Below are 26,675 nucleotides of genomic sequence, written 5' to 3'. Positions count from 1 at the left end.
ATGGGCTTCCGGCCTGCGTCGCCGGCCGGGCGCGGGAGGCGGAAGTGCCGCGGGCCGCCGCCTCCGTCCGGGCTTGCGGCCCCTGCCGGTTACATAACTGGTTGCGGGCTTCGCGCGGCCTCACTTTTCGGCTGCCTGTGACCCCAGGATGCGCTGAGCCCCACGACGGCGTCCGCTGCCGCCGGCTCCTGCCAGAGGTGAGGTCCCCCGGCTCGGGTCTGCGGTGGGAGCGCTGGGCCCGGCCGGGGGCTGGGGCCGTGAGGGGGGAAGGGGCAGCGCGCACCGGGCGGGCGGGGGAGTTGGGGAGCCGGCTGGGGGAGGTGGGGACGCGAGTCGGCTGTGGCCGGGCGTGGGACGGCCGGGGCGCGCGCGGCCCACACCGCGGGGTGCCCAGGCGTGTCCGCGGGGTGCCGAGGGGCCCGCGGGGCTCGCGCCGGCCCGGGGTAAAGAGGGCCTGTAGAGTGCCCGGCGCGCTTCCCCGAGTGCCCCCCAGCACCCCTTCCCGGGGCGCCTCCGGGCCAGGGCCCTGGACGAGTTCGTGGGGAAATTTGGGACCAGGGGGCAGACCCGCCGGGTCTCCCTCCTGGTGAAGGGCCTGGCCTTTTCACAGTTCGGCAGTTTGCCGCCGCCTGGCCTGCCCTACCTTCGCTTTGGTACTTGTTGCACGGATTGTAGTTTTTTGCTGACTTGTTTGCCCTCCTGTGAACTCTTGAAAGCCTGGGGCTCTGTCTTCTTCATCTCCAGACTCTTTCGTCCTCAGCTGTACCTTTTGTTTTCAAGACAAATCAATTTCTTTCGTTTCTGGTAGTTTACAGACCGGCCCGCAGATCGTAGGACAGCTCCGACCTTCTCCGCCAGATCGGGCACTTCTCAAGGAAGGGTGGGGGTCTGTAGCCCCTGTGATGTGGCCCGGTGGGAAAATTGTGAGGGAGGCTGTGAGCCTTCTCTGGACCACTGACAGCACACACGTATCTGTGTGCCCCGCGGGTGACAGAGCCCAGGACCCGGAGTTACTCTGCAATAAACGTGGGCATTGGCGGCTTCATCGATCTGTTACATTCTGCCAAGTCCTGAGCCATAAGATTTTGTTAGTCAGTGGTCCTGATGGAAGGATAGCAGCCCCACACAGTAGCTCCCTGTGTCCCCAGGTGGTGGTTAATTGGAGCCTCAGAACTGGAGAGAACATTGCTGGTTGCAGAAGTCTCACCGGAGGGCTGAAGGCAGAAACCTTCTAGTTAATGATTAACTGATCCAGGAAAGTTCTGTGACTCCGGGTCATCTACAGAAATACCACAATCCCTGTGGCATCTTGTGATGTAGAGATAAGTGTGAGAAGTTATTTGTTTGCCCCGTGAGGCATGAAGAAGGGGAGTTCTGAGCAACATTGAACTAAAAGGGGCTAGAGCAAAAACCTATTCTCTCATGAAAGTCTCTGAATTGCTTTAAGTTTAGGAGAGAAGGGATTACACACTAGACGAAATTCACAGGTGGCGAAACTCAAGGGTCATCTTTCCAGATGGACAGATCAGTCCTGGCAGTGCACATAGGTCTTCACTCACCTTGTTTAGGGATTTTGTACCCATCAGAATCAGTGTGCAGATCGGCCCTTGAAAATGCAGCATGCCTGAGCGGCCTCCTCGTCGGGCCATAGTTTGCTACAACTCCATCCCCCTGAGCTTGCAGACACCCTGGGATTCTATGTAGACTGTTAAAACTTGTACAAAACTAAGTCTAGGCGTGGTGTAGTGTTAACAGGCCAGAATAAAAAGTGTAGACATGTTTTGTTTTAAGTTTATTTATTTATTTATTATTATTTAAAAAAAAATTTTTTTTTTTCAACGTTTATTTATTTTTGGGACAGAGAGAGACAGAGCATGAACGGGGGAGGGGCAGAGAGAGAGGGAGACACAGAATCGGAAACAGGCTCCAGGCTCCGAGCCATCAGCCCAGAGCCCGACGCGGGGCTCGAACTCACAGACCGCGAGATCGTGACCTGGCTGAAGTCGGACGCTTAACCGACTGCGCCACCCAGGAGCCCCAAGTTTATTTATTTTTGAGAGAGAGCACATGAGCGGGGAGAGGGGCAGAAAGACAGAGGGACAGAGAGACAGAAAATCCCAAGCAGGCTTCACACTCAGTACGGAGCCTGACACAGAGCCTGATCCCACAACCCTGGGATCCTGATCTGAGCCGAAATCAAGAGTCGGATGTTCAACTGACTGAGCCACCCAGGCACTGCTAAAAAGTACTGACGTGTTTTTAAAAGGTCTGTTTGTAGCTTTTACCTCTTCTGGTTATAAGTTGCGGTGACTTTGTCACCTGTTTACGTCAACCAGACCCACTCGCAGACTTCAGATCTGACCTGAAGTTACTTAGCGACAGCATGCCTTCGGCTGGGATGTAAAAAAATTCCTGGATGCTAGGAGATTTGAGAGAGAAAAGATACCTACGAGGTGATGCTCTCACTGCTCCCTGGGGACTCGGCCCTGAGACTGCCTGAGCCTCAGTGTACCATTAACAGCATTTTGGTTTCTGGCCCCCTGAGGTGTGTTTAGAGGGACCCAGAACGCTGACAGTGCAGCCGCTGCTGGTGACACAGCTCAGAGTCCTCAGAGCTCTGCATTTAGGGTGGCACGTGCCTTTGCAGTGCTGAGATAGCCCAGAGGTCTCGGCTCTTGGTGACAGTTCTCCTACCTGGCTAGAAAGCTGGCTGCCTCCGAGGCAGTGTCTTCTCTGAAGTGGTGGCTCCATGTTTACGTTTTACCTCCACTATCTTCCCTCGACATCTGTTTCTAGAAGGAATCCACAAAGCCCTCGTGATTTTTCGATGTCCATCCCTTGTTTGCAGAAAGTGAGCTTGGGCGATCGACTCTGTGTCAAAGCTGGTCTTGCTTACGTCCGTGCACGTTGCTTTCAATCTGCAAAGTGATGCTGGACTTCTTTCTGGCTAAGCTTAAATGCTGATTTTTTTCCCCCCAGCAAATGTCTGTAAGTGTCTTTGATAATGCCAGGATCGGGCCTCCTTCCCTAAATCTCATCCTTTATTAGCGTGACTTTTGATAGGAGCTGGCTGGCAGGCCAGTTCAGGATTAGCTGAAGCCCAGCTATCTCACACTGCTGATTAAACAGAGACCCATGCATTGGGAACCCTAGCGAGTATACGGTAGTTAGCATTCTGGTATGAACCTTAAGGCGTCTGCTCAGTGCTTGTGGAATGATAGGAAGGAAGTGTGAACACGGAGGCAGGGCTTTCTGCATGAAGTGGTTTGGGGTCCAAGTCAACCATCGAACCGGTGCCCGATGGAGTCTGCATGCCGAAAAGGCTGGCCGGCATGCACAGTCACCGAGGTGGCCACAGCACGGAGCTGAAATAGATGGTCAGGTAGAGAAGGAGTAACAGCGAGTGGGGACCAGTCCCTGGTTGCATCCTGTCAGCATCTCAGACTCCTCATGTCTTCACCTGAGACTGACTTCCAGCTCCGGCAGGGCCCATGTGGCCGGGGGGGGGGGGGGGGGGGGGGCGGGAAGCCACCTGTGAATGTGACAGCGCAGAGACTTTTAAATGTCTCTTCAACTTGTAAGAGTGATTACCCATTTTGCCCCAAAATGGACTCTTAGTGCCAGCTTTTAACCCCGTGGCCTCAGAATAGTGTGGCATTTTGTGTACTGATGCGAGAAATAAACCTTGTAAACACAGATTCACAGTTGTAGGGAAGCAGAGGAGGTGGTTGTGGAAGGGGACACAGCACAACGGTCTGAGGAAGTCTTTGTTCCCTCTGCTTCCACAGGAAGACCAGAGAAAAGTATTTTGTCATCTGCAACAAACGAAGTTACAAAAAGAAATTCTACCGGTTCTATTTCTTGTCAAATAGTTACTGTTGTTAAAAATCAAATCCTGTCCCTCTTTTTTATTTCCTGAATTCCTGAAACGTGATCTATTTGGGCAGCAGCATATTGGAATTTGAGCCCATCTTAAAAATAACCAAGAAGAAAGCAGTTTCATTATGTAAAATAGCCTGTGGGTAATTGTCCTTTAGGTACTCGAGAAAGAATTCTTAACTGGAAAATGTTAGTGCAGCAGTATTTACATCTTTTCTGTTGTGTTCATGGGAGGGCTGTTGGATACTTCTTTCAGACTTGTTTCTTTTTGGAGCCACTCCTGACTTGCTTTGAACTCTTCCGGCAGGGCTTGCTGGTCAGAGAGCCCCTGCCGGTTCTATTCTTAGTTTCACATTACAGTGCTTGGTTTCTCCTCTGGCCTCCCATTTTTAACACCTTCGTTGATGAGTGTCTGCAGAAAAGCACACTGCTTGATAAATGGTCACGGCATAAACGTACCTGTGTACATAGGGCCCCAAAAGGCCCCTTGGTCCCTTACCAGCCAAGCCCTTTCTGTTGGGGGGAGGGGGAGAATCATTATCTTGTGGGAAACACCAGAAACCACGGGGTATATAGGGGACTCTTAGTTGTGCTTTACATGGCACGTGAATTTCTTTACTGTGAACATGTGTTCTTAGTAAAACAAAAAGGTTTATAAGAGCATTTCCTTCCCTCAAGAAAAGGGGAATGTTTTTATTTTTTTATTTTCATCTTATTTTAAGTAAGCTCCATGCCCAACGTGGGATTCGAACTCATGACCCTGAGATCAAGAGCTGCACACTCCACTGACTGAGCCAGGCAGTCAGTGCTCTGGGAATGGTTTTTTTTTTTTTCTTTTTTTAACCTTTTTAAAAAATGGTCATCTAAAACTGATAATTTCTTTATTTGGATTTTATATAGCCACTAAAATTGTTTTTTAATAATTACAGGTGTGCTTTTAAAAATATGTTTATAATTCCGTTTGGCATCCTCGTCCACAACTACCTTCTCTGCTCCATTACAACTTTGAGTCTGTGTTTAGAACATTTGTTCTTGGTATGGGTGCACAAAACGCCCTGCTATTTCGAGGATCTAGGGTTTAAAAGTTGGCACTAAGAGATGGTATTTTGGAGCAAAATGGGTAACCATTCGACTTATAATTTGAAGAGACACTGAAAAACTTCCCAGTTGTTGCTAATTAAAAAAAAGCCCATGAGATAATTTTAATAAAAGCATATTCATGATTTTCACATACCATCTGACAGTTGTTTCTTTTCTGAAAATAAAAATAGTTCAAGCTCATTTAACGAAAAAAAAAAAAGCTCAAGTAATGCAGAAATGGGTGATGTGGAACACAGACGTCTGCCACAATTCCAGAGGCAAATGCTGGCATGAGGTCGAATTACTTTTAAAAAATAATAAGTTAACCTCATGATCAAGTGTTAACTTATACCAAATTTGACCCACTTTCATAATTAACGTCTCTTTGATTCTGGAGGATCCTAGACTCAAAGCCAGAGAAGCGGAGATTAAAACCCCCCGTACAACAACAAAACCCAGCAGACGTGGAAATGCTGAAGGAAGGCAGGGAGGCCTGGCTTGCTGGGGGCAGTGGGGAGGGGGGCGGGCAGGGTTACTGATACCTGACTCCCCCATTGGAGTACTTTTTCCTTTCAGAGTGAATAGCTACCACCTGGGTCTGTGTCACCACTGCCCCTGGCAGTGCAGAGAATTGAGAATTGCTGGTGGCCTGCGGGAGAACAAACACTCTTGGTTGGGTTTGAGCCCTAGACAGGGTCCAGTCTTGGGTGATAGTCAAGAATGCAGATTAGGGGGCGTCTGGGTGGCTCAGTCCATTAAGCATCTGACTCTTGATTTTGGCTCAGGTTATGATCTCAGTTTTGTGAGTTCAAGCCCTGTGTCAGGCTCTGCGCAGACAGCACTAAACCTGCTTGCAATTCTTTTTCTCGTCTTTCTCTCTGCCCTCGCTCTCCCCCCCCCCCCCCTCATGCTCTGTCTCTCTCAAAATCAATGAACTTAAAAAAAAAAAAAAAAAAAAAGAACGTAGATTAAATACATTCTTAAATACGTTACCCTTTGATTTCCCCTCTCCCCCCAAATGTGGTATTTACAGGTGTTTTTGTTGTTAAACCAAACTAGTTGACCACTCCCTGGATCAGAACTGGGAGTTACACTCTGGGTGCACCTTGTCAGGCGGCCTCTTACCGTGGTCCCAGCTGAAAAAGCCTCGGGGCAAAAGCGCTTCTTTACCAGGCCATCCTTTGGCCCTGCTGTCTCCAGCCTTGAGCTCGGTCTTGGAGAACGTGCAAGCTGGCAGCAGAGGCTCATCTCCACGCTCATTTTCTGTTCTGGGAAGATGAAACACATCTGGAGCTTTCCCACGAGGCGACCATGGGGTCTGCTTATGGCTCCACATCTCTGGCCCCTGTTCCGGTGTCCCCTTTTCTCCCAGCTCATAGTCTTGTCTGATCTTCCTCTTCATTGTCTCACCCTAGATCTGGGCTTTTGTTCTCCAGATTTGACACTGACCAAGTAGGGACACAAAAGGCAAATAGTCCTTCGGCTGCCTGTCCGCCACCTTTGTGGACGTTCGCTGGCCCGACTGCTGTGATGCAGGCCCTTGGAACAGCCAGAGGGTTCTTTCCGACTGTCTTGAGCAACATAGCCTTCCCAAGGGGCTTGGGTGGTCTGAGCGTATGCCCTCCACATCTGGACATGAGGGAAAACAAAATGGAAAAATAAATTTAGGACAAAATAAGATCTATGTCGTCTTGAGGCACAAAGTAAAACTAAAGAGCAGAGCTCCAAAATGCAAGAGGTCCTCTGAACTTGACAGAGGCTTTTGTCTTTGCTTTCTCATCCTTGAGAATCTGGAGGAGGTCCCAGCTGTCAAGTGCCTATACCCCAACTGCCCCTGGCTGAGAACTTGGCACCTGACTGTAATGTTTACCATTAGCTTATAATTAATGTGTAGCCCCCTGCCCAGGTCTTTTTTCCTTTTTAATATTTATTTTTGAGAGACAGCGTGCACATGCAAGCAGGGGAGGGGCAGAGAGAGGGGGAGACACAGAATCCAAGGCAGGCTCTAGGCTCCCAGCTGTCAGCACACAGCCCGATGTGGGGCTCGAACTCATGAACTGTGAGATTGTGACCTGAGCCGAAGTCGGATGCTTAACCGACTGAGCCACCCACGCGCCCCGCCCCCTGCCCAGATCTTAGGCAGAGCCATGGGTTTGACGTAGTTGAAGGAGGCACAGAACATCACCATCCCCCCAGCTAGTTGCCTTCTGCCCCTTCTCAGTTCCCCCATCCCATCCACTTTCTGATTTCTGTCACCATCGATTCCTTTAGCTGGTTTTAGAATGTCCTACAAGTGGAATCCTCCAGTATCGTCAGTTTGCGTTTGGAGAAAATTGTATGTGAGAGTTGCGGGCTCCCCTCAGCGTGAGGAGGTGGGTTCTCAGAGGGCGGCTGTTTGGAACCGGAACGCCAGGTGCCTGTTTGCGTCCCCTTGTAAATTATTCATGTTGCTCCTGCACCGAGGTTTTGGGAGGAGCCCAGCCTGCCGGAGCAGCTGCCCGTGTGAACAGCTGGGCTGTGAAGAGTGCTCCCTGTGCCCCTTGGGGCTCCTTTGAACCCTGTAGCCCATTTTACTGCTGTGCTGCAAGGCAGGGTCCTGAATCCATCCCTGCCTTAGTTTCCGTCCCCCTACCCATCATCCTAAAGGCGAGAGGTTAGCTCATTACAGTTGGGTTTTTCAAGCCTATAACCCTGGCGTCTGCAGAATTTCACATTCCTGAGGGCCCCGTGTCTAACGCTCGCACTATGGGCGAGCTTGTGCTAATCTTCCCTCGAGCCTCACTTGAGAAGACGCCTGGAGTTCCAGGAAAGGCCATGGTGGTACTTTGTCGTGGGTGACGGACTGAGGGTTCAGAAAAGGGATGGACGAAGTCGTGAGCTTTAGAGGGTTTAGGGAGGAGATTCTCGAGGAGGCTGCTGGCTTCCAGAGAGGGGGAGCTGCCGGTGCCCTGTGCACGTGTGCTGGGGTAGAAGCCGGCCTGAGACGGTCAGGAATAAAGCAGGAAGGTGGCGGCGCGGGTTATGTTGAAGGGAAGCTGGTGGCGGGAAGGCCTGTCCAAGAGCAGGTACACACAGTCCCCAGAGTAGGGGGTGGGTGGGCGGGGCGGGAGGGGATGTGGAGCTGGGCCGGGGACAGGAATGTGGGGTGGTCCTTGGGAAGGGGCCGTCTCATTTCATCTTCCCAGCTGCAGGTAAGAAAGCAGAGGCACATACAGGACAGCTGTCTTGGGGTCACAGTGACCCCAGCCTCCTTGCAGGGTCTGAGAGCACAGGGCATAGCATCCAGAGCGTAAGTGGAGGGTGGTCTAGCCTCGGCAAGGAGGAAGGACCCTTTCGAACCAGTGGGAGTAAAAGAAGAGAAGGAAGGGAAGGTTCTAGGAGTGCTCATGGGTGCAGTGTGGTCATGGCTGGCCTGAATATCCGGCTAAGGGCAAGGGGAGAGGCCAGAGTACCTGCCAAGGCCTTAAGAGAATGGGGTGGTTTTTACAAGTTGAATGTGGCTTGTGTGAGACCAAGAGGCAGTGCCTCTGAAGAAGGCCAAAGCCCTGTGGACCTGGGGCATTGGGGCACGAGGGAAGGGGCATCCAGAAATAGGGTTGTCCCGGCCTCCTTGCCTGGAGCGGGAGTGGAGTGCCCTGTGGACCTCGCGATGGCCTGGAACCCCTCTGGGAAGTGGAACAGTTCGTTCTTAGCCCGCAGGTTCTGAGTTCCCAGCACTTGGCAGTGGAAGGGAGATGGAAAGTGCCCCGGCGGACGTTGGGGACATCTTGGTGGCCTTTCCTCCACTTTGACTCTGTCCCTCTGGCTGAGCACTCAGAGGCAGTGCCCAGGTGTCCAGACACCACCCTCTCCTACAACCTGGGAGTCCTCAGGGAAAAGTGGCCTTTCATACAGGGACCAGGGAGGTCATTTCAGCAGAGGAGGAGGACAGGGTTTGCAGACAGCCTCCTGAGGATGTGGTCAGGGACCGAGAAAGGACAGAGCAGGTGAGCAGGCAGGCCCTTCATTTGCATCTTGGAGAATCTGGTTTCTGTCCCTCCCTGAGTTGCTCCACTCAGCCACCCTGCCCCCCAGAGGTCAGGGGCGGAATGCAGACCCCGGAAACCTGGACAAGAATCGTCATACAAGCCTGGACCTCCGCAGCTTCATGTTTTAGCTTCACAATCCAAGCGAACTTTGGGTTCCTTGTATAAGGGGTCCCTGCTGTTGTAGTGTAGATGTGCCTATGTCTTGTAGGGAGACGTGCTGAAACGTGGCCTTTGTGTCTGTGGCTTCAGTGTCACATCCACCAGCATCCCAGGGCTCAGATGGAGGCCCGATTCGGGGGCCTCTGCTCTGGCTTCACCCGTGGGCCCCTGTTCTCTAGTGAATCACCAGGATCCTTGTTCCATAAGCCCTAAGAGTAGCCCATAGCAATAGGAGACTGGCACATGGTGGAAGGTTCTGGAAGAATAAGTGGGGGTTCCTTCAGGCGCCAGAGGTGGGTTCCCTGTCCTGCTCTCTGTCTGTGAATCATCCACTTGCCACCCCAGCATCTCGCATGCACCGCTGCCATCTCTACGCTTGTCCTCCGACTCCGTTCCTTCCTGTCAGACAACCGTGAGCCGCGTTCTCCCTTTCGCTGCCTTCCTGTCCTTTTCTCCACCCGCTGTCAGTTGGGCTGGGACACACTAGGCACTATAAATGCTGCATTTTCCCCTAGTTGAAAGTGACTTTCTATTTTTAGATGAAGGCTTATGAAAACATGGAAGTACTTTTAACAGGGACGTGAGAATCCACAAATAGGTGTGTATCTTGGAGCCCAGTGGTTTTCTTGAAAGTCAGACCCGGAACAAATCCTGCCACTTTGGTCAAGAGCCTTGTTGTCCCAAGGGTACTAGGGAAAGATTGACCAATCCCAGGATATGAGAGATGCTCGTGTATTGTGGATGTCATCCTTTGCTATCGGGCCTCACGGTAGGGGGTTTTTAAAAAATCTTTTAAAATCAGTTCTATCGGGGGTGCCTGGGTGGCTCGGTCGGTTAAGCGTCCGACTTCGGACGTCATGATCTCACGGTTCGCGAGTTCGAGCCCCGCGTCAGGCTCTGTGCTGACAGCTCAGAGCTTGGAGCCTGCTTCACATTCTGTGTCTCCCTCTCTCTCTGCCCCTTCCCTGCTCATGCTCTGTCTCTGTCTCAAAAATAAATGAACATTGGGGCGCCTGGGTGGCGCAGTCGGTTAAGCATCCGACTTCAGCCAGGTCACGATCTCGCGGTCCGTGAGTTCGAGCCCCGCGTCAGGCTCTGGGCTGATGGCTCGGAGCCTGGAGCCTGTTTCCGATTCTGTGTCTCCCTCTCTCTCTGCCCCTCCCCCGTTCATGCTCTGTCTCTCTCTGTCCCAAAAATAAATAAACGTCGAAAAAAAAATAAATGAACATTAAAAAATTTTTTAAAAATAAAATCAGTCCTATCGAAGTTCAGTACACACACGACAGAATGCACCTGATGAGTTTCCGCGTGTGTGTATGTACGCGCATCTGTGTGTGTAACCACCACCGCCACCTAGAAAGACCACATCCTGTCCCCTCAGGAAGTGCCCCGCCCCCAGCCTCCCAGCTCCCCAGCCTCAGGCAACCTGACGAGTTGAGGCCCGGCTTCCTGTCTGTGGCCGTGATCGCCGGCTGCTGGCTGCCGCTTGCTCCGCTCATTCCCTTCGCTGTGCTGGAGGGTCTGGTGGGAGCGTGCCGACTGCGTCCTGTCCCGCACCTCCTTTCCGTGGGAGCTCAGAGCACGTTTGCCGGGGACCAAGAGCACAGTGGGGCACGGCCAGTGAGATCCCTGGGGCTCTGCCAAGGGCAGTGAGGGCAGGCAGTCACGGCACCCCGTTTCGGGCTGGCTCGAGCCCATCCAGCACCAGATGAACTGTCTAGAGAGCTGTTCCTGGAAAGAGGAGGACGTGAACTTTCCTGGCACAGGCCAAATGTTGGAGCTGAAGGTTGATTTTTAGATTCATCTGGTGATTTGTGGTTTGTGTTGATTTCTCACCGGGGGGTGGGATGGGGTGTGAGTGTGATGTTTCCTTTCTCAAAAGCATTTAAGCTGCTACCCTGTGAAAACTCACAGACAGCACACATATTCTTGGCTGAGACTCAGTAGCTCCCTGTGATCGCTTCTTGCACAGTGACCGACTTTTTTCCCTTCCAGTGTGAACTAATTAGGATCGGCCCAAATCGGGGGTAAGCTACCAGGTTGGCCTTGGCGCACTGGCAGTTCTTCCCCGTCTCTAAGTCTGTATCTCCTGCCGGGCTCCCTGGTCTTCAGCTTTGTCTTCCCAGGGGTCCCCACCCTACCGGGCTGGCACAGACGGTGACAAGGTCTGGGTCACCCCTCGCCCCCTCCAGTGGGCACTGGTGTGGGTCCCTGCAGTTTGACTTGCAGGCTGGAAAGCTTCTGATGGCCTCCAGAATCTACTGTGACTGCCTTCAGAAAGACTCTAGCATTCCCTGTCAGGATTAGTTCGGTTTTGTTTTGAACAGCTTGATTGAGATCTCATCCACATGCTGTCCACTCCACCTGCTGAGAGAGTGCCGTTCAGTGTCTACAGTGCGCTCACAGAGCTGTGTATCCGTCACCACGTTCGGCCTCAGGACATTTTCACCACTCCCGAAAGAAATCGCATCCCCGTAGCCACCACCCTCCAGTGCTGCCAGCCTCTGCAACCACACTTCTACTTCCTGTCTCTCTGGATTTGCCTGTTCTAGACGTTTCTTGTAACTAGAATCCTAAGATAGGTGGCCTTTTGTGTCTGGCTTCTGCTCGGCATCATGTCTTCAGTGTTCATCCCTGTCGTAGCCGGGGTCAGTATAAATGTTCAGTGTGTGGACAGACCACATTTTATTGATGTGGTCATCCATTGACAGATGTTTGGGTTGCTTCCACTTTAGGGCTGTTTTCGGTGAGTCCGTACTGGACTCCCACTCACCCTCCCTCCTTTGCTCAATTTAGGGGAGGAATTGTTGGGGTGTTGATATTTATAGATCATCCTCTTTGGCCACTTGGATTGGCAGCTGGTGACGTGTTGGGGTTTGTCCACCAGGATTTTCCCCTGAGATGCAGCAGGGAGAGGGGGGCGCCCCTCGTCTCAGGAGCCTTCTCTGGAAAGACTGCACTGAGGGACAAGGCTTGTCGTTGGCCTTGGATGATGTGGGGCTGTTGACCTGTGACTCAGAGGCTCCGGATTTTGGCCGGGGCTGCCTGCACTTCCCAGTTTTCTTGGCCGGAAGGGGAAGGAGTTGCCCTGAACTGACCCTGTGGCACATGCATAGCATCTTGGGCAGCTTCAAGCCAGCTCCTAAAACAGTACCCTGTGTCCTAGGACTACATGGTGAGTGTCCTGTCGCTCTTTAAAACATCAGAGGAGTTTGAGGGCTGGTTAACTCGGGTCCTCGGCAGTATTCACTGAGCCCATAACCCTCTGGACCGGCCGCCACACCCACCTGGGATCCAGTGTGTGGGTCAGTGAACCAGCCCTGGTTTGAGAGAAGTCGCTCTTCGGGGGAGGAGGTGCACAGAGGCGGCGGGCGTCGCTGCGGGTGTGGTGCTGCTTTTCCAGGTGCCAGAGGCGTTTAAATCCGTTGCCTGGCACACCTGCCATCTATATCTGACACTCCGCCTCTGTGGGAAAGTCGTTTACTCAATTAGGAACATTTTCAAACAGTCCCTCCGCGTACTCTCATCCAATTGGACGGTTATAACATTTAGCCCTAACCCTAACTTTGCTCCAACTAAATTAAGTTACAGGATAGTCTGTCGTTTTGCCTCTGCATATCCAGTATGCATTTCTTAAAGAATATGGACATTCTCGGGAGGCCTGGGCGGCTCAGTCAGTTAAGTGTCCAACTTCGGCTCAGGTCATGATCTCACAATTCGTGAATTCGAGCCCCGTGTCGGACTCTGTGCTGACAGCTCAGAGCCTAGAGCCTGCTTCGGATTCTGTGTGTGTGTGTGTGTGTGTGTGTGTGTGTGTGTGTCTGCCCCTCCCCCACTGTACTCTGTCTCTTTGTTTCTCAAAAATAAATAAGTATTTAAAAAATTTAAAACATGAATATAGACATTTTCTGTACAAACTATTATACCTTACAAGGTTAATGGCACCTTCAGTTGTTGTTTTAGAAACTGTGTGTGTGTGTGTGTGTGTGTGTGTGTGTGTGTTGTGTGTTGTGCCGGAGAATTTTTTTTTTTTAAGTGTCAGAGGTAGGGGCACCTGGGTGGCTCAGTTGGTTAAGTGTCCAGCTTCAGCTCAGGTCGTGATCTCATGGTTTGTGGTTTAGAGCCCTGTGTCAGGCTCTGTACTGACAGCTCGGAGCCGGGAGCCTGCTTAAGTTTCTGCGTCTCTCTCTCTCTCTGTCTCTGCCCCTCCCCCCTTCTCTCTCTCAAAAATAAACAAACATAAAACATTAAAAAAAATTAAGTGTCACAGGTATACTGCGTGGATTCAGAATCCAGCTAAGGGGAATGGGGGGTCAGCAGGTGAAAGCCTCTTTCCAGTTCAGGTGAGCCTGAACTGGTTTGGTGCCTCCAGCCCTGAACCAGGATCGATGTTCAATAAAGTTCAAGGGAATGTCTCTGGACCGGCCAGACGGTGCTGGTTAGCGGCTGGTGGTCACCAGCAGCCCACGTTAATGGGCTCTTCCTCTTCAGCTCCCAGCCCTTTGGCGTCAGCGGCTCGTTCCAGCGTCAGCACTGCCCTGTGGGGCCTCACCCTGTCTATTTTAGAGGCAACTCAGACTGGCTGGCTAAGGCCAAGCCAGAGACAAGTCCAGGCTCAATGTCCGAATCCATCCTTTTGTGGGACAAGGGAGAGTTACCCTTGCTTTGCGGGTTGTACAGAAACCTGCAGGGGAGTGGCAGTTTGTACCCGACTGTGACTGCGGGGGTCCATCCTGCCGTTGGTGGGGGGACCCCTCAAGCCCGTGCACTCAGGTTCTTTGGGACAAAACAGCCCTTTGCTTGGGATGACTGGGGAACCACAGCCTATCCAGCGACCACTAGTCAATATTTTGGATGGGGATGACTCATAAAACTCAGGATTTGACACGTTCGGTTGACCGGTCCATTTCCCAAGAGGTAGCTGGCCAGTTGAGAGGCATGAGGTTCCTGGTGTCACACTGGAACGTTCTGGGCCACAGGCCGCATCCTGGATACCATTGAGGACGGGTTGGAGCAGACGGCCACGGACGAGCAGAGCACTGGAACAGCCCCACTGTTTAGGAACCAAACAAACAGTGGATCTGTTGTTGACCCAGAGATCAGGCTGGACAGAGTTTTGTTTCTGAAGGCACATTCCAAGAAAGAAAAAAAGCAAGCAGTGTGGGAAGGTCAGATTTGCTTAGTCTGGTGATATTTTTTGTTGCTTGGTTGCTGTATTGGTTTGTGGTTTTTTTGTTTGTTTTGTTTTAAGTAGGCTCCATGCCCAGTGTGGGGCTTGAACTCACAACCCTGAGATCAAGGGTAGTGTGCTTTACCGGCTGAACCAGCCAGGCATCCGGGCGCCCCGTGCTTGGGTTTCGTTTTGTGTTTGGTTCTGAGAACTCAGATACATGCTGACCCACAGATGGGGCTGCCTCATCCCAGCAGGACTCCCAAGTTAACTGTGGTGACGGTTCGTGTCCCTTGTTGTGTCAGCACAAATGGCTGTCCGTGCCCTGCCCGGAAGGAGGGTTTTTTCTGGGTCAGCTTAGCTCTTGGGGGCTCCGTCAAGCTCTTGTATCCAGGGACCAGCTCTGTCCCCTTCTGAGTGACAGGTCTCCAGCAGGGCTCCTGCCGTAGACGCCAGTTTCTAAGGTGCAGGTGCTACCTTGACTGCCGCCTGACCCACGACCTATCGGGGTCCACCAGGCCTCAAGCAGGGACAAACCCGTTCCTTGTCCCAGGGGGTATCCCATTCCGTCCCCCTCAGATCCCTGCGTCAGGGCACCCGGTGCTGCCGGGAGGGCCACAGGAGGGGGCCCCACCCTGCAGACCCCACACGGGCAGTGTGCAGGCACTGGTTGAAGACACGGAGGGAGGAGGAGAGAGCAAGTCCCCTCTCATTTCAACTCGAGCCAGTGCTCCGAGAGGGACACGTCGGGTGGCATGGTCCCCACCCCTGGGAGTTTGGTGTGTGCTGGAAAGTTGGAACCCAGTGTGGCCACAGTACCCCTGCCTCCTGCAGCCCTGCAGACCACCCCACAGCCCCTGCCGTTCCCAGCCGGAGGGGCTCCTGCCCTCAACCAGCCCTTGGCTGGTGCTTGGCCTATTTAGCAGCACCTGGTCCCATGGCCGGCCTTCAGAGGGGCCCATGTTGCTGAGCAGAGCGTGCTGGGGTTATGTGTCTAGGGCTTAGAGGGTGAGCGGCGTCCCCACCATCCCAGTGGTCAAGCCTGGCAGTGGAAATCAGCCCTGGCAGCTGGCACGTTAGGACATGTCCTTCCTGGAGACCCACACAGGAACGCCTGAAGTCTCATGGGAACCGGGCCCTAACAATGTCAGGGCAACAGGAGCAGGTGACCTTGAAGCATTGTCACAGGCCCTCACTTGGGCTGGCTGAGTGGCGAGGGCTGAACTTCCAGGTCCCTGAGACCTTTGAGCATCACCAGGACTGTCTGGGTGCACATTCACAGAACGGTTGCTAGAGTCAGTTGGGGCCAGTAGGGAATGACAGTCCTTTCCGGGGTCCCATCCCCCAACATTTATTATGAAAAAGTTGGAACACGTCGAGGAACGGAATGTGTGGGCGGTAAGTTCCCACACTGTCTTTTATCTTCCACCCGGGTCCGTGGTTACTAGCACTGTGGTTACTAGCACTGTGTCCATGTTTGCCTCCTGAGTAGTGAAATCTCGAACCACTTAAAGTTCGTTTCACACCCCACGATGCCTCTGTCCAGCCTATTTCAGTGCGCATCTCCCAAGGCTTCCTATGTAGTTACGCCCTTTCATGTCGGGGGCAGTCAGTAGCAGCTTCGCAACACTGTCTGCTCTCCAGCCCCTGTTTATATTTCCCCAGGTTACTTTTGATTTGTTCTCTTTTCCCAGTGGGGGTTTACACGTTGCATTTGGTAGTGGGTCTCCTTGTCTTTTTTAGTCTACTTCCGTTCCTTCCCTTTCTCTCTCTCTCTCTCTTTCTCTTTCTTTCTTTCTTTCTTTCTTTCTTTCTTTCTTTCTTTCTTTCTTTCTTTCTTTCTTTCTTTCCCTCCCTCCCTCCCTCCCTCCCTCCCTCTCTCTCTCTCTCTCTCCCTCACACACACACACTCTCTCTTTCCACAACACTGATCTCTGGAAGAGACCAGGCCAGTTGTTTTGTAAGATGCCCCACATTTTGTGTTTGTTGGCTGTCGTGGTGCCGTTAAACTGAAGCCTGTGTGCTGAGTTCACGCCCAGCGTTTTGGGCAGAACCCTGAGTGGTCAGTGTATTCTACCTTGTGGTTCCAGGGCAGGCTCTGTCACTGGGGGCACGTGGGGCTGCTGGACCTGGGTTGGCAGGTTAGGCTTTTTCTGGGGGTCAGCAAATCCTGGAGATGCAGGTGCTTTGTCAGAATCCAGCCTTCCTGCTTACCTTCCGTTAATTGACACAAAGAGGCTGCTCCATCAGCAGCCTGGACTGAACATACTTTCCTGACTTAAGAAAATTTTTTTTAATGTTTTATTTATTTTTGAGAGAGAGAGAGGGACAGAGTGAGACAGAGTGTGAGCAGAGGAGGGGCAGAGAGAGGGAGACACACAATCCGAAGCAGGCTCCAGGCTCCGAGCTGTCAGCACAGAGCCCGACGCGGGGCTCGAACTCAGGGACTGTAAGATCATGACCTGAGCCGAAGTCGGACACTCAACTGACTGAGCCACCCTGGCGCCCCTTTCTTGGTCTTTTAAAAGGGTTGTTCGCAAGGCGCCAGGCTGGCTCAGTCAGTGGAGCACATGTGACTCTTCATCTCGGGGTTGTGAGTTCAAGGGCCATGTTGAGTGTGGAGATTACTTAAAAAAAAATTTTTTTTAAAGGCGCCTGGGTAGCTCCGTCAGTTAAGCATCTGACTTTTGATCTCAGCTCAGGTCTTAATCACAGGGTGGTGAGTTCAAGCGTCACATTGGGTGTGGAGGTTACTTACAAAACAATTTTTTTTTTTTAATAGGAATGGAAGATCCTTTGTAAAATAAATAGGGGCACCTGGGTGACCTCGATGGCTCAGTCGGTTAAGTGTCTGACTCTTGATTTCGGTTCAGGTCATGATCTCACAAGTCCTGAGATGGATCCCTGCGTCGGGCTCTGTGCTGATAGTGCGGAGCCTACTCAGGATTCTCTTTCTCCCTTTCTCTCTGTCCCTCCCCTGCTCGGGAACATGAGCTCTCCCTCAAAATAAACTTAAAACTTTCTTAAACTAAATAAAATACTTACAAAAATAAAAAGAGTTGTTAGCAACTCATGACCCCTGATCTGAACTTCAGCCTGTCTCACGGGCTCTCTTCCTGCCCAGTCTTTGTCTGCCGGGGCGGGGAATGGGGGGGTGGGGGGGTGGGGAACAGCTCAGCCAGCAAGCGCCACTTCCCCTGGAAACCTAGCCATGCAGCCCCAGAGGGGGCCAGGGGCAGGAGAAGTCGGGTGTGAGCCCCTGAGCTCTCCGCGGTGGAGACTCAACAACGGCTGGCTGGGGTTGGGGGGGGGGGTTGTGGCAGTGACAGGCAAGAGGAACCGGGGAGAAGCAGGCAGGTGTGGGCGCTCCGGGTCCCGGTCTGCAACCTGGGGGCAATTGGCACCTGTGCTGGGACTGTTGTGAGGGACAGAAACGCTCAGTGCGGTTACGAGGAGACGTCCGCCCACGGGGGATGAGACTAGTTTTCCCGTCTTGCTGCCTCACAGGTGACAGGTGGGGCCGGCCGGTGAAGGGGTGCGGCCGCCCTCCTGACGCTGCCTCCCGCCCTGCAGGTGTGAATGACAGAGGTGGTGCCGTCCAGCGCCCTCAGCGAGGTCAGCCTGCGCCTCCTCTGCCACGATGACATAGACACCGTGAAGCATCTGTGCGGCGACTGGTTCCCCATCGAGTAAGTCGAGCGGCGCCGGCCGCCCTGCGCTGCAGAGGGTCGGGGTGGGGAGCGGGCAGGGAGACGCGAACGAAGACTTGCTGCGAAGGCCGGGACGGCCTGGCAGCGCCGTGGAGGCCCGGGGTCACGTTGCCTGTCGCTAGGCCTCTGGCCCTGCCTGCCATCGGGCTCCCTCCACCTCACCGTGTCCCTTGTGCGGAGAGTTCCGCCCTGGGCTTTACGGAGAATCTTTAGCCGAAAAGCTGCTGAGCGCAGCTGCCGGTGACGATTCAGAAAACGGAGAAGCAGCTTAAGTGTAACGTGAGGCCTCGGCTGCACACGTCGGGCTCTGGGCCTGCAAGTACTGTAGTATTCAGCCGGGGAAAACCCTGTGGAAGAGAAGAGGTATGTTGGTCGATGAGGGGTTTTTTTGTGTTTGTTTTTCAAATGAGCCGGCAGATGAGAAAAGTAGAGTAGGAGACAGCACTGTGCCCATCCTGCTGCTGTTTAAAGACCTGTACACGATAAAAGCCTACAAGGTCATACAGCACGTCACGGGGTGTTGTCAGTGGTTTGTGGGGAGGTGGTTGCAGCTGCAGCTTCGTCTGTCCGTCTGTCTGTCCTGCTCCTCTAACTGCTCGTGCAGGGGTTGCGGTGGGAGAGATAGGTGCAACTTTGTATTTTACAGGCTCCCGGCTGGGAGCTGGGTAAGTGCCAGGGGCGAACTCGCAGCGAGCACTGTGCAGGGAGCTGTGCCGACAGTAAATCCTCAGTTCTCGTCTCAAGGATTTATCATTTAAAAAAAAAAAAAACTTTAAAAAATTAAAAACGAACTAGATCTTGCATTTCCATGAGTCCCGCCCTCTGATGGGTTGTGTCACCGGCCACGCGCGCGGGGAGGGAGGGGAAGGGCGAGCGTCAGCCTTCTCGGGGTGTGGGCGCAGCGGCTTCAGGGGTCCCCGGGGGTGCCGTCCTTTCACCCCGCGGTCCCCTGCGCGGGTCAGACCCTGCACCAGGTGGAGCCCTGCTGGGCTGGAGCCTCTGCCTCTCCTCACAGCTTCCTGCGCCCGAGGCCTCAGGTTCCAATGACGGTGAAGCGAGCTGCAGTCCCACGGGCTGCGTGGTGGTGGCAGCTCCGTGTCCCGGCTGCCACACCAGCCGAGCGCTCTGGGGTCAGAAGATGACGGTGCGGGGAGGACCAGGGGAGGGGTGTGGGCGATGCTCAGGTCCCATCGAACGTGCCAGTGGGTGGTCAGTGGCCTCTCTGCTATGTCACCGCGAGGGTAGGGCACCCTTTTCCAGCTCGGGGTCTCAAGAAAGGCATCTCAGGGTTGCCTGTTGTCTGTCCCAAGTTAAAAAACGAACGTACACCCCCATCAGCCCTCCCGACTGTGTCTCCTGGCTGTGGCTGAGTCTGCCTTTTCATTACTGTTCCCAGGGCCTTTGCACAAAATGTTCTCTTTCCTGCTCCCCCGGGCGGGGAGTCTTGTGAACAGCCCCCGGCAACCCTGGCCACACTCTGCCCTTGAGGGCTCGTCCCCATCGCTACCTGGGAGGTGCACTGAACCCAGATGTACTTGGCTGTGAACTTGGCCCACACCCCCAGTCTTGAAGGGGTCTCGTAGAATTCTTGGAAATGACCCAAGTGTCTGAGGGTCATCTCTTCCAGCTGCCCCTGCACGTCATGCTCTCGTGGAGAGAACGTCATTGGGAGTTTTTTTCCTCTCATCTCTTACATGAGGATAGAAAACTCATTTTTCCCGTCAGAAATCCCCAGTGCCGTCTAGACAGATTCCTGCTTTAAGAAGACCATTTGGTGTAGATGGAGTGGTGGACAGACAGGCTCGTTCTCAGTCATGGAGCAGTGGGCAGAGCAGCCCTGGGTCCCCCGTGGTTCCGCAGCCAGAAGCCCAGCATCAGCGTGTTCACCTGACCTTGTCCTCCCCCTCAGGTACCCAGACTCATGGTATCGTGATATCACCTCCAATAAGAAGTTCTTTTCCCTCGCCGCCACCTACCGGGGCGCCATCGTGGGAATGATAGTAGCTGAGATAAAAAGTAGGACCAAGATACACAAGGAGGTGAGTGTGTGTGGTGAGGAGCTGGTGGTCCCCGTCGCCGGCCGGGCCTGCTGGGGCTTGTGACCGAAGCACGCGCCCTGCTCTGTGGCCCTTTCTCCCGGGAGCCCAGACCGAGTATGAGCCTCGGAGGTGTACGTGGCACCGTTACCCACGCGTTAAACGAAGGACCTACCGCAGGCCTCCTAACAACTGTCATTTCAGAGTGGGGGCGGGTGTAAGTGATGCCCTGAGAATCCCCGGAGTTGTCAGGGGCTCTGGAAAGATCTGTGACTTGTACTGGCAGCAGTGTCACGGAACTGCCACCTCTGCCGTGGTTGGTTGAAGGACGCGGTCGGTTCCAGATAGAGGTTAGGGAACATGGAGAATTTTCTTTCATCCGGCTTCACAGACCCCTCCCCGATCTGAGAACTGGGGGGTCTGTGGGCCCCGTGTCAGCAAGCTCTGCTCTGAACGCACAGTACGAGGCCACAGCCACAAATACATTGTTGCACGTCGTCACGTTGGATCAAGATTGTGCCTAATGATTTTGGTCATCTTAGCGACTGAGCTGTGTTTCCCACATGGGTATTTACTCCAAGGACAGGAAGGAACCCGCTGACAACCTGCGTTGGTTCTGTCTGTTCAGCTTCGCTTACTTCTTTACAAGTAGAAGAGGGACAGCTCCCTTTTACAGACCCGACCCACTCGGGCGGACCCCATCTTGCTCGTGACTAGATTGTGGCAAAGGTAGTTTCTGTTAGGAGTGACTTTCTATCCCAGCTTCCTCCTGGGCTTTTAGCTTCCGGTTCGTCTTGCACGGTGGCCCGATTCATGACTCTCCCGGCCCCAAATGCCATCCCCGGAACCAAGGAGCACGCATGGGTTGGCCTGCCACGTCACTCTGCCCGGTGTGGGCCGCACGGGGTGCTGGGGGGGGGGGGCACCTGAGCCCCCACCGCCTTTACTCAGAGACCACCTGGGGGCAGTGTAAGGTCCTTGAGACAAACCTTTTCAGACCTCATCCGGCTGTCTTGTCCCAAGTGCCCAGTACGTGCCCACACCGCGCAGTTGTTCCCTTGTTACCGCTGTAACCTCACACCCTATGGTCCTGCCACCCCCACGCGTCCCCCAGAGGAGCGGCTTCTTGTGTGTGTCCTCAGTTTAGCCATTTGCGCCGCAAAGCCTCGCATCCTCTTGTCTCTGTGGGGGGGGGGGGGGAGCCTGTCCATCATCTTTGCTCTGTCCCCTCCTACCCCAGCACCCCCACAGGGGTTGTGGCGGGAGAGTCGGCCCGTGGGATGTGCCAGCACCAGGACCAGGCCCCTCAGCCGTTAACCTGATTTTCTTTCTGACTTTTTCTTCAGGATGGAGATATTCTAGCCTCCAACTTCTCTGTTGACACACAGGTCGCATACATTCTGAGTCTGGGAGTGGTCAAGGAGTTCAGGAAGCACGGCATCGGTAAGGCACAGCCGTGCTCACGGTGTTTGGCGTGTGCTCCAGCCACCGTGTCCAGTCATGTCCCATGTGCTGGTGACGTGCCTGTAAATGTCCCTCGTCCCGCTCTTCCCCCTGTCCTGCGTGGACTTCCAGCCTCCCACCCCTCCCAGCAGGTCCCCGGCCCCACCTCCCTCCACCCCACTGGGGCCTTTGACCCCTGCTCCTAGCACCCAGTTGCCAGGTGCAAACAGCAAAGGCCGTCTGGGTGATGATGGCTTCATTCCCAAATATGACCTTTTTTTTTTAAAAATTTTTTTTCAACGTTTTTTATTTATTTTTGGGACAGAGAGAGACAGAGCATGAACGGGCGAGGGGCAGAGAGAGAGGGAGACACAGAATCGGAAACAGGCTCCAGGCTCCGAGCCATCAGCCCAGAGCCTGATGCGGGGCTCGAACCCACGGACCGCGAGATCGTGACCTGGCTGAAGTCGGACGCTTAACCGACTGCGCCACCCAGGCGCCCCAATGACCTTTTTTAAAAAGTTTATTTATTTATTTTGAGAGAGGGACAGAGCGTGCGGGGGTGGGGGGTGGCAGCAGAGAGAGGGAGAGAGAATCCCAAGCAAGCAGAGCCTGATGCGGGGCTCAAACTCAGGAACCACGAGATCATGACCTGAGCCCAAGTCAGAAACTCAACCCACTGAGCCATCAGGCGCCCCCCAAACGATCAGATTCACAACACTCCCAGATGTCCTTGTCGGGGAATGGGCACCTGTCACCACACACACCGTTTATGTCAGGTCATGAGGTGTTGCTGATTAAGAGTAGAAAACGATTGACAGCCAGTCCTAGCTGCCATGTACCAGATGCCCGTCATGTGCATGGGGCTGTGCCCCAGGTGCCACTCCAAGCCCCTGCTCTGCCCCAAGCCCGCAGGCAGCAGTCTCCCTTTGTGACTCAGGCCTGTCCGTTCTACCTTTTCCCTCCACTCAGGTTCGCACCTGGTGATGTCTGGAAGGTTAGTGAGTCTCCGCCATGGGCCCAGCCCCACTGAGGGAACTGCCTGACCCCCATCTGCAGTTCCGGATGCCTGATGGTCTGCAGCTAACGAGCCCCATCTGGCCGTGGCATTCTGGGGGCTTTGACAGAGCGGTTGCGGGAGTTGCATCTGTGATACCGTGGCAGAGATCTCTGTAGATCTGTAGAGATCTCTGGCAGTCTCACTTCCTCATCTGCCTCCTGCTCCCTGCCTGCCCTGCCGTGCGTGACTGTCGTCCCTTCTCCTGCAGGTTCCCTCTTACTCGAGAGTTTAAAGGATCACATATCAACCACCGCCCAGGACCACTGCAAAGCCATCTACCTGCACGTCCTCACCACCAACAACACAGCAATAAACTTCTACGAAAACAGAGACTTTAAGCAGCATCACTATCTCCCCTATTACTACTCCATCCGAGGGGTCCTCAAAGATGGCTTCACCTACGTCCTCTACATCAATGGTGGCCACCCTCCCTGGACAATCCTATATCCTTTACTTCTCAGGGGTGAGGGATATGGCTTCCTAGCCACAAGGGCGGCTCGCAGGGCCAGGGCCCATGCCCCAGATGGAACTGCCGTTGCCTTCCCATGACTCAGGAGGCCAAGCTCACGGGACGTGCTGTGGGTAGACCTGGTTGTACTCAAGTGTTTCTCAGACTTCACCCGTCACAAGGTGTGGGTTTTAACCCCCTTGGCCAACGATCCATGCTTCCAGCAGATACCGATTAGGAGCCTCCTTTTCCAGGTGCACAGGAGATGCACGTAGCTGTCAACACGACAGTGGGTCCCCTGCCATCAGGGGGCCTGGCCCGTGTGCCGTCAGTCAGGGGAGGAAACAAACAAGGTGAAAAGAATTGCTGGCTGTTTGCAGCCCTGGGGTTCAGACCTCCCTTTCCTGAGGCGTGTCACCCAGAGCTGTGTCCCCCCTCACCCCCCACACGCCGCTCCCTCCTCTTTCGCCCTCTCTGGGCAGAATGGGCAGTTGGGAGGCCAGGAGGCTTCCTAATAGTTCAGGATGTGGCTCCAGAATGCTCGGTGTGAGGGTGAGCCAGCAAGAAGCTGATGAAGCGAGCGAGGCTGGGGTTTATCCATTTTACGGGGACGTAAACAGGAGGGAGAAGCCTGGCCTGCATGCTCCTCGTGCATGTGCACGTGGGCCTCTGGCAGCTGTCCGGGAGGTCGGCACCGTGACCCCCTCCTTGTCCCAGGGCTCTGCCGTTCCGATGCCTGAGTACGGGGTGAAGTTGGGACACTCACTCTCCTGCCAGACCTCTCCCCCTGGCGCCCTGTCCCTTTCCACGTGCCTGAACTCTGCTCACCCAGGAGGTGCTCTCCGACCCAGTGCCACCCTTTATTTCTTTGCACGGTGGAGCCCCTCCGGCTCACGAGGCTTTCCAGCACCCTACAGAGGCTTAGCGGGCTTTTGGCCTCCTTCCTGAATGGCGGCGTCTGCATGCAGCCCTGAGGCTTACCGCGTGGGCCTGCTGACCGTGCCGCCAGGGGTGCGTGGGCACACAGGGCGAGTCGATCTTCCTTAACGGAGCTGCACGGACTACATTCAGCACCTGGGCTCCGCTCTAGCGAACCTCAGCCCCTGCTCCATCCCGCACAGGCTCTACCGCCAGGCCCACAGCCTGCTCTGCAGCTTCCTGCCCTGGTCCAGCATCTCCACCAAGGGTGGCCTCGAGTATAGCCGGACCATGTGACGCCGGCTGGGCAGCCTCCGCCAGGCCCCACCCTTCGGCACCCCGCAGAACCTGCCTTCCTGGCCGTCCGACTTCCGTCCTCTGCAACAGAGCTGGTGGCCGCTCGCCGGGCCCGTCGGCCTGCCCCAGCTGCAGGCCCGGTGCTACGCGGGCTCGGAGCAGAGCGTCGTGGGGCATGCCTGGTCTCGGACAGGTAAGCTGGAGCACGTGGGGTGGGGGGACAGGGGAGCAGAACCCTGTGGGATGGGGGGATGGCGGTGCCAGGACATTAAGCCCGTGGCTCTTTCCACAACAAAAATAGAAGGGCCTGAATGGGCGCCTGCTGCACAGGGATGTTGGGGAGTAGTGGCAAGAGCTGAAGTAGTCTGACTCAGAAACTTCAGGAAGGAAAGCAGGGTCCTTGAGCCCTTGGCCAGGACATCTGTCTTTTCACTTCTGAGCTCCGATTACAAGAAGAGAATGTGTTCATGTGGTTCCAATAATTAAAAAGGTACCAGATCAGGCCCCTCCTACCCCTCCCCCAACCACTCAGCTCCCCTTCTGAGGAGCATCCAGTGTTTCACTGTCATGGCCGTGCTTCCAGGCCCGCGCTAACAGCAGCTGGTGGCGGGGCCTCGTGACCGGGGCTCTGCTCATACACGGCCACTCCTGAGTGCCATGCGTGCTAAGGAGAGCTGGCCTCTCCGACCACAGAGCCAGGAGTCATGGGGACTCCCAAGACCCACCCCTTTCCACAGACACAGCCCAGGGCAGTTGGGTGGTTTGGGCCAATTCACACGGGCCGTGGCCACCTAGGCTGAATCCTCATCAGTGCCCTGATCTGTGCGGGGACCAAGGGCAGCTGGGAGCCGCAGGCCGGGGCAGTGCAGGCTTGAGCAGGGCCTCTCCCTGGAGGCCTTCACCCCAGCTCCCCTCTTCTTTTCCACAGGCTTTTCCAGTCCTCCTTTCTTTTCTGGTAACCTGTGGAAACCACCGCCTCTGCCTGTGTCCTGGTCCTGCCCCCATGAGCGTGTACCGGCCCCGCTGGCCAGGTGAGGTGCGGCAGCATCCATTGTGGTCTGTTCCTTCCACTGCTCCCTTCCCCTCCGATGCCCATTCCTTCCAGTTCCTTCCTCCAGAGCCGGAATGAACTAATGGACGGCAGGAACCCAAGTGTTGTGGACAGACTTGACCCTGAAGACAGTGGAGCCTCAGAACAACGAGGGCGTGAGATAAAGGGAGTGCCAGACCCTTGTCCAACACCGGCTCCCAGAAGCCCGGGGTACGGGGAGCAGCCCCTGCCTGTCCGTGGAGGGCTGGCTCACGGTGGGCGGGGCCAGGGAGGCTTTTCCCCCAGGCACAGAGCTCTGGGGCTCAGACCCTGACATGAGAGGTCAGATAACGCAACAATTCCCCACTGCTCAGCTGGGAGGTCAGGCCCTCTGGCAGCATCCTGCGGGGGGCTTCATGCTGTTGCGGAGGGCGCGGGGCTGCCCCAGGGAGCTGGGCTGAGGACAGGTGCCAGGGAGGTTCCTGGGGGGTCTTCTCCCCAGTCCCCCAAGTCCACCAGCTGCAGCTCCGAAAGGATGTCTGTCGAAAGGGACCTGGCCTTCAGGGCTGGGGGTTGTCGTGTGCCTTGTGGTCCCTCAGCCCCTGGGGGCAGCGACAGGAGAGGCTCTCAGCGCCAGGAGGTGCGCGCAAACATCACTTGCTTCTGGCGTCACTCTCACCCCCGTTCCCCAAAGCTGCTTGCTCCCCAAAGCTCCTCTCCAGAGGAGAGGGGGTAGTAGGGCCAGGCCCGGCGTGGCCGCAGCGCGCCGGCCTGAGAGGAGGAGGAGGACCAGCCAGGCCGGGGGGCCTCCGGGGCAGTCACGCTTCCTTCCCTCAGAACTGCACAGTCTGGGACCACCTCCACTCATGAGGTAGGAGAGAGGGATCCTCGAGACGAGGAGAAGCCGTAGGCAGGAGACACGCTCTCCCCCCTCCCCCACCTCGTGACCGGTGATGCCTCTCGGGGTGAGATTCCCCCGCCTGTGCACTGACCTTGGCTTCATGCTGAGGCCCAGTTTAGTGTCCTCTCTAATCTGAACCAACGGTGATCGTATGATTTTTATTTCTGCCCCGAGGGGTAAGGGCAGAGTCTTCTGGAAGGTTTTGCCTTGGACTTTCATAATTGAGCTCAGAGGCCTTGCCCTGCCCCCTCCCTCCCTGCCCCCAATCACTACAGTGTCCAGCCCAGTGTTGAACAGATTGTAGTGTTTTGTCTCATTACAAACAAATAAACAGACTTTAATTGGTCACATCCTGTTTCTCCAGTGCCGGCCTGCTGCACTTTTGGCCCTATCTCTGTGGTCTCAGCTCCCGTGGCTGAGCACAGCTCAGAGACTGGGTGTGTACTGCCCTGTCCCAAGGATGGCTCCCAGCTGAAAGGGCCACTTGTTTTGTGTAATCTGCCAGAGAATGTGGTC

The 26,675-nt window shown here is 54.7% G+C and overlaps 1 protein-coding gene across 4 annotated transcripts; it reads left to right on the top strand.

Moving 5' to 3' along the window:
- The first annotated feature begins 20 nt into the window (after positions 1-20).
- NAA60 (N-alpha-acetyltransferase 60, NatF catalytic subunit) lies at positions 21-26,507 on the top strand. 4 transcript variants are annotated; one of them, XM_043560734.1, is made up of 8 exons: positions 26-197; positions 17,890-18,005; positions 19,936-20,065; positions 21,409-21,505; positions 22,774-23,008; positions 24,072-24,421; positions 25,157-25,259; positions 25,347-26,507. In XM_043560734.1, exons 2-6 carry the CDS (start codon positions 17,896-17,898, stop codon positions 24,226-24,228), a joined length of 729 nt encoding a protein of 242 aa, XP_043416669.1. In that variant the 5' UTR covers positions 26-197; positions 17,890-17,895; the 3' UTR covers positions 24,229-24,421; positions 25,157-25,259; positions 25,347-26,507. The 4 variants fall into 4 exon arrangements, with proteins under 4 accessions (XP_043416667.1, XP_043416669.1, XP_043416668.1 ...); XM_043560735.1 differs by having other exon boundaries at positions 39-197; positions 17,824-18,005; XM_043560732.1 differs by having other exon boundaries at positions 21-197; positions 25,157-26,507.
- Positions 26,508-26,675: the final 168 nt, after the last annotated feature.

The sequence above is a fragment of the Prionailurus bengalensis genome, chromosome E3 (genome assembly GCF_016509475.1).
Source record: "Prionailurus bengalensis isolate Pbe53 chromosome E3, Fcat_Pben_1.1_paternal_pri, whole genome shotgun sequence".
Taxonomy (NCBI): Eukaryota; Metazoa; Chordata; class Mammalia; order Carnivora; family Felidae; genus Prionailurus; species Prionailurus bengalensis.
Note: the sequence above shows the minus strand (reverse complement) of the source record. Positions and strands in the feature narration are given on the sequence as shown.

What these genes read in the sequence shown, in the direction of transcription:
- NAA60 (XM_043560732.1), top strand. Translation starts at nt 17,896, where the DNA reads ATGACAGAGGTGGTGCCGTCCAGCGCCCTCAGCGAGGTCAGCCTGCGC. An exon ending in GGACCAAGATACACAAGGAG is followed by an intron (nt 20,066 to 21,408) that starts GTGAGTGTGTGT and finishes CTTTTTCTTCAG; the next exon opens with GATGGAGATATTCTAGCCTC. An exon ending in GTTCAGGAAGCACGGCATCG is followed by an intron (nt 21,506 to 22,773) that starts GTAAGGCACAGC and finishes CTTCTCCTGCAG; the next exon opens with GTTCCCTCTTACTCGAGAGT.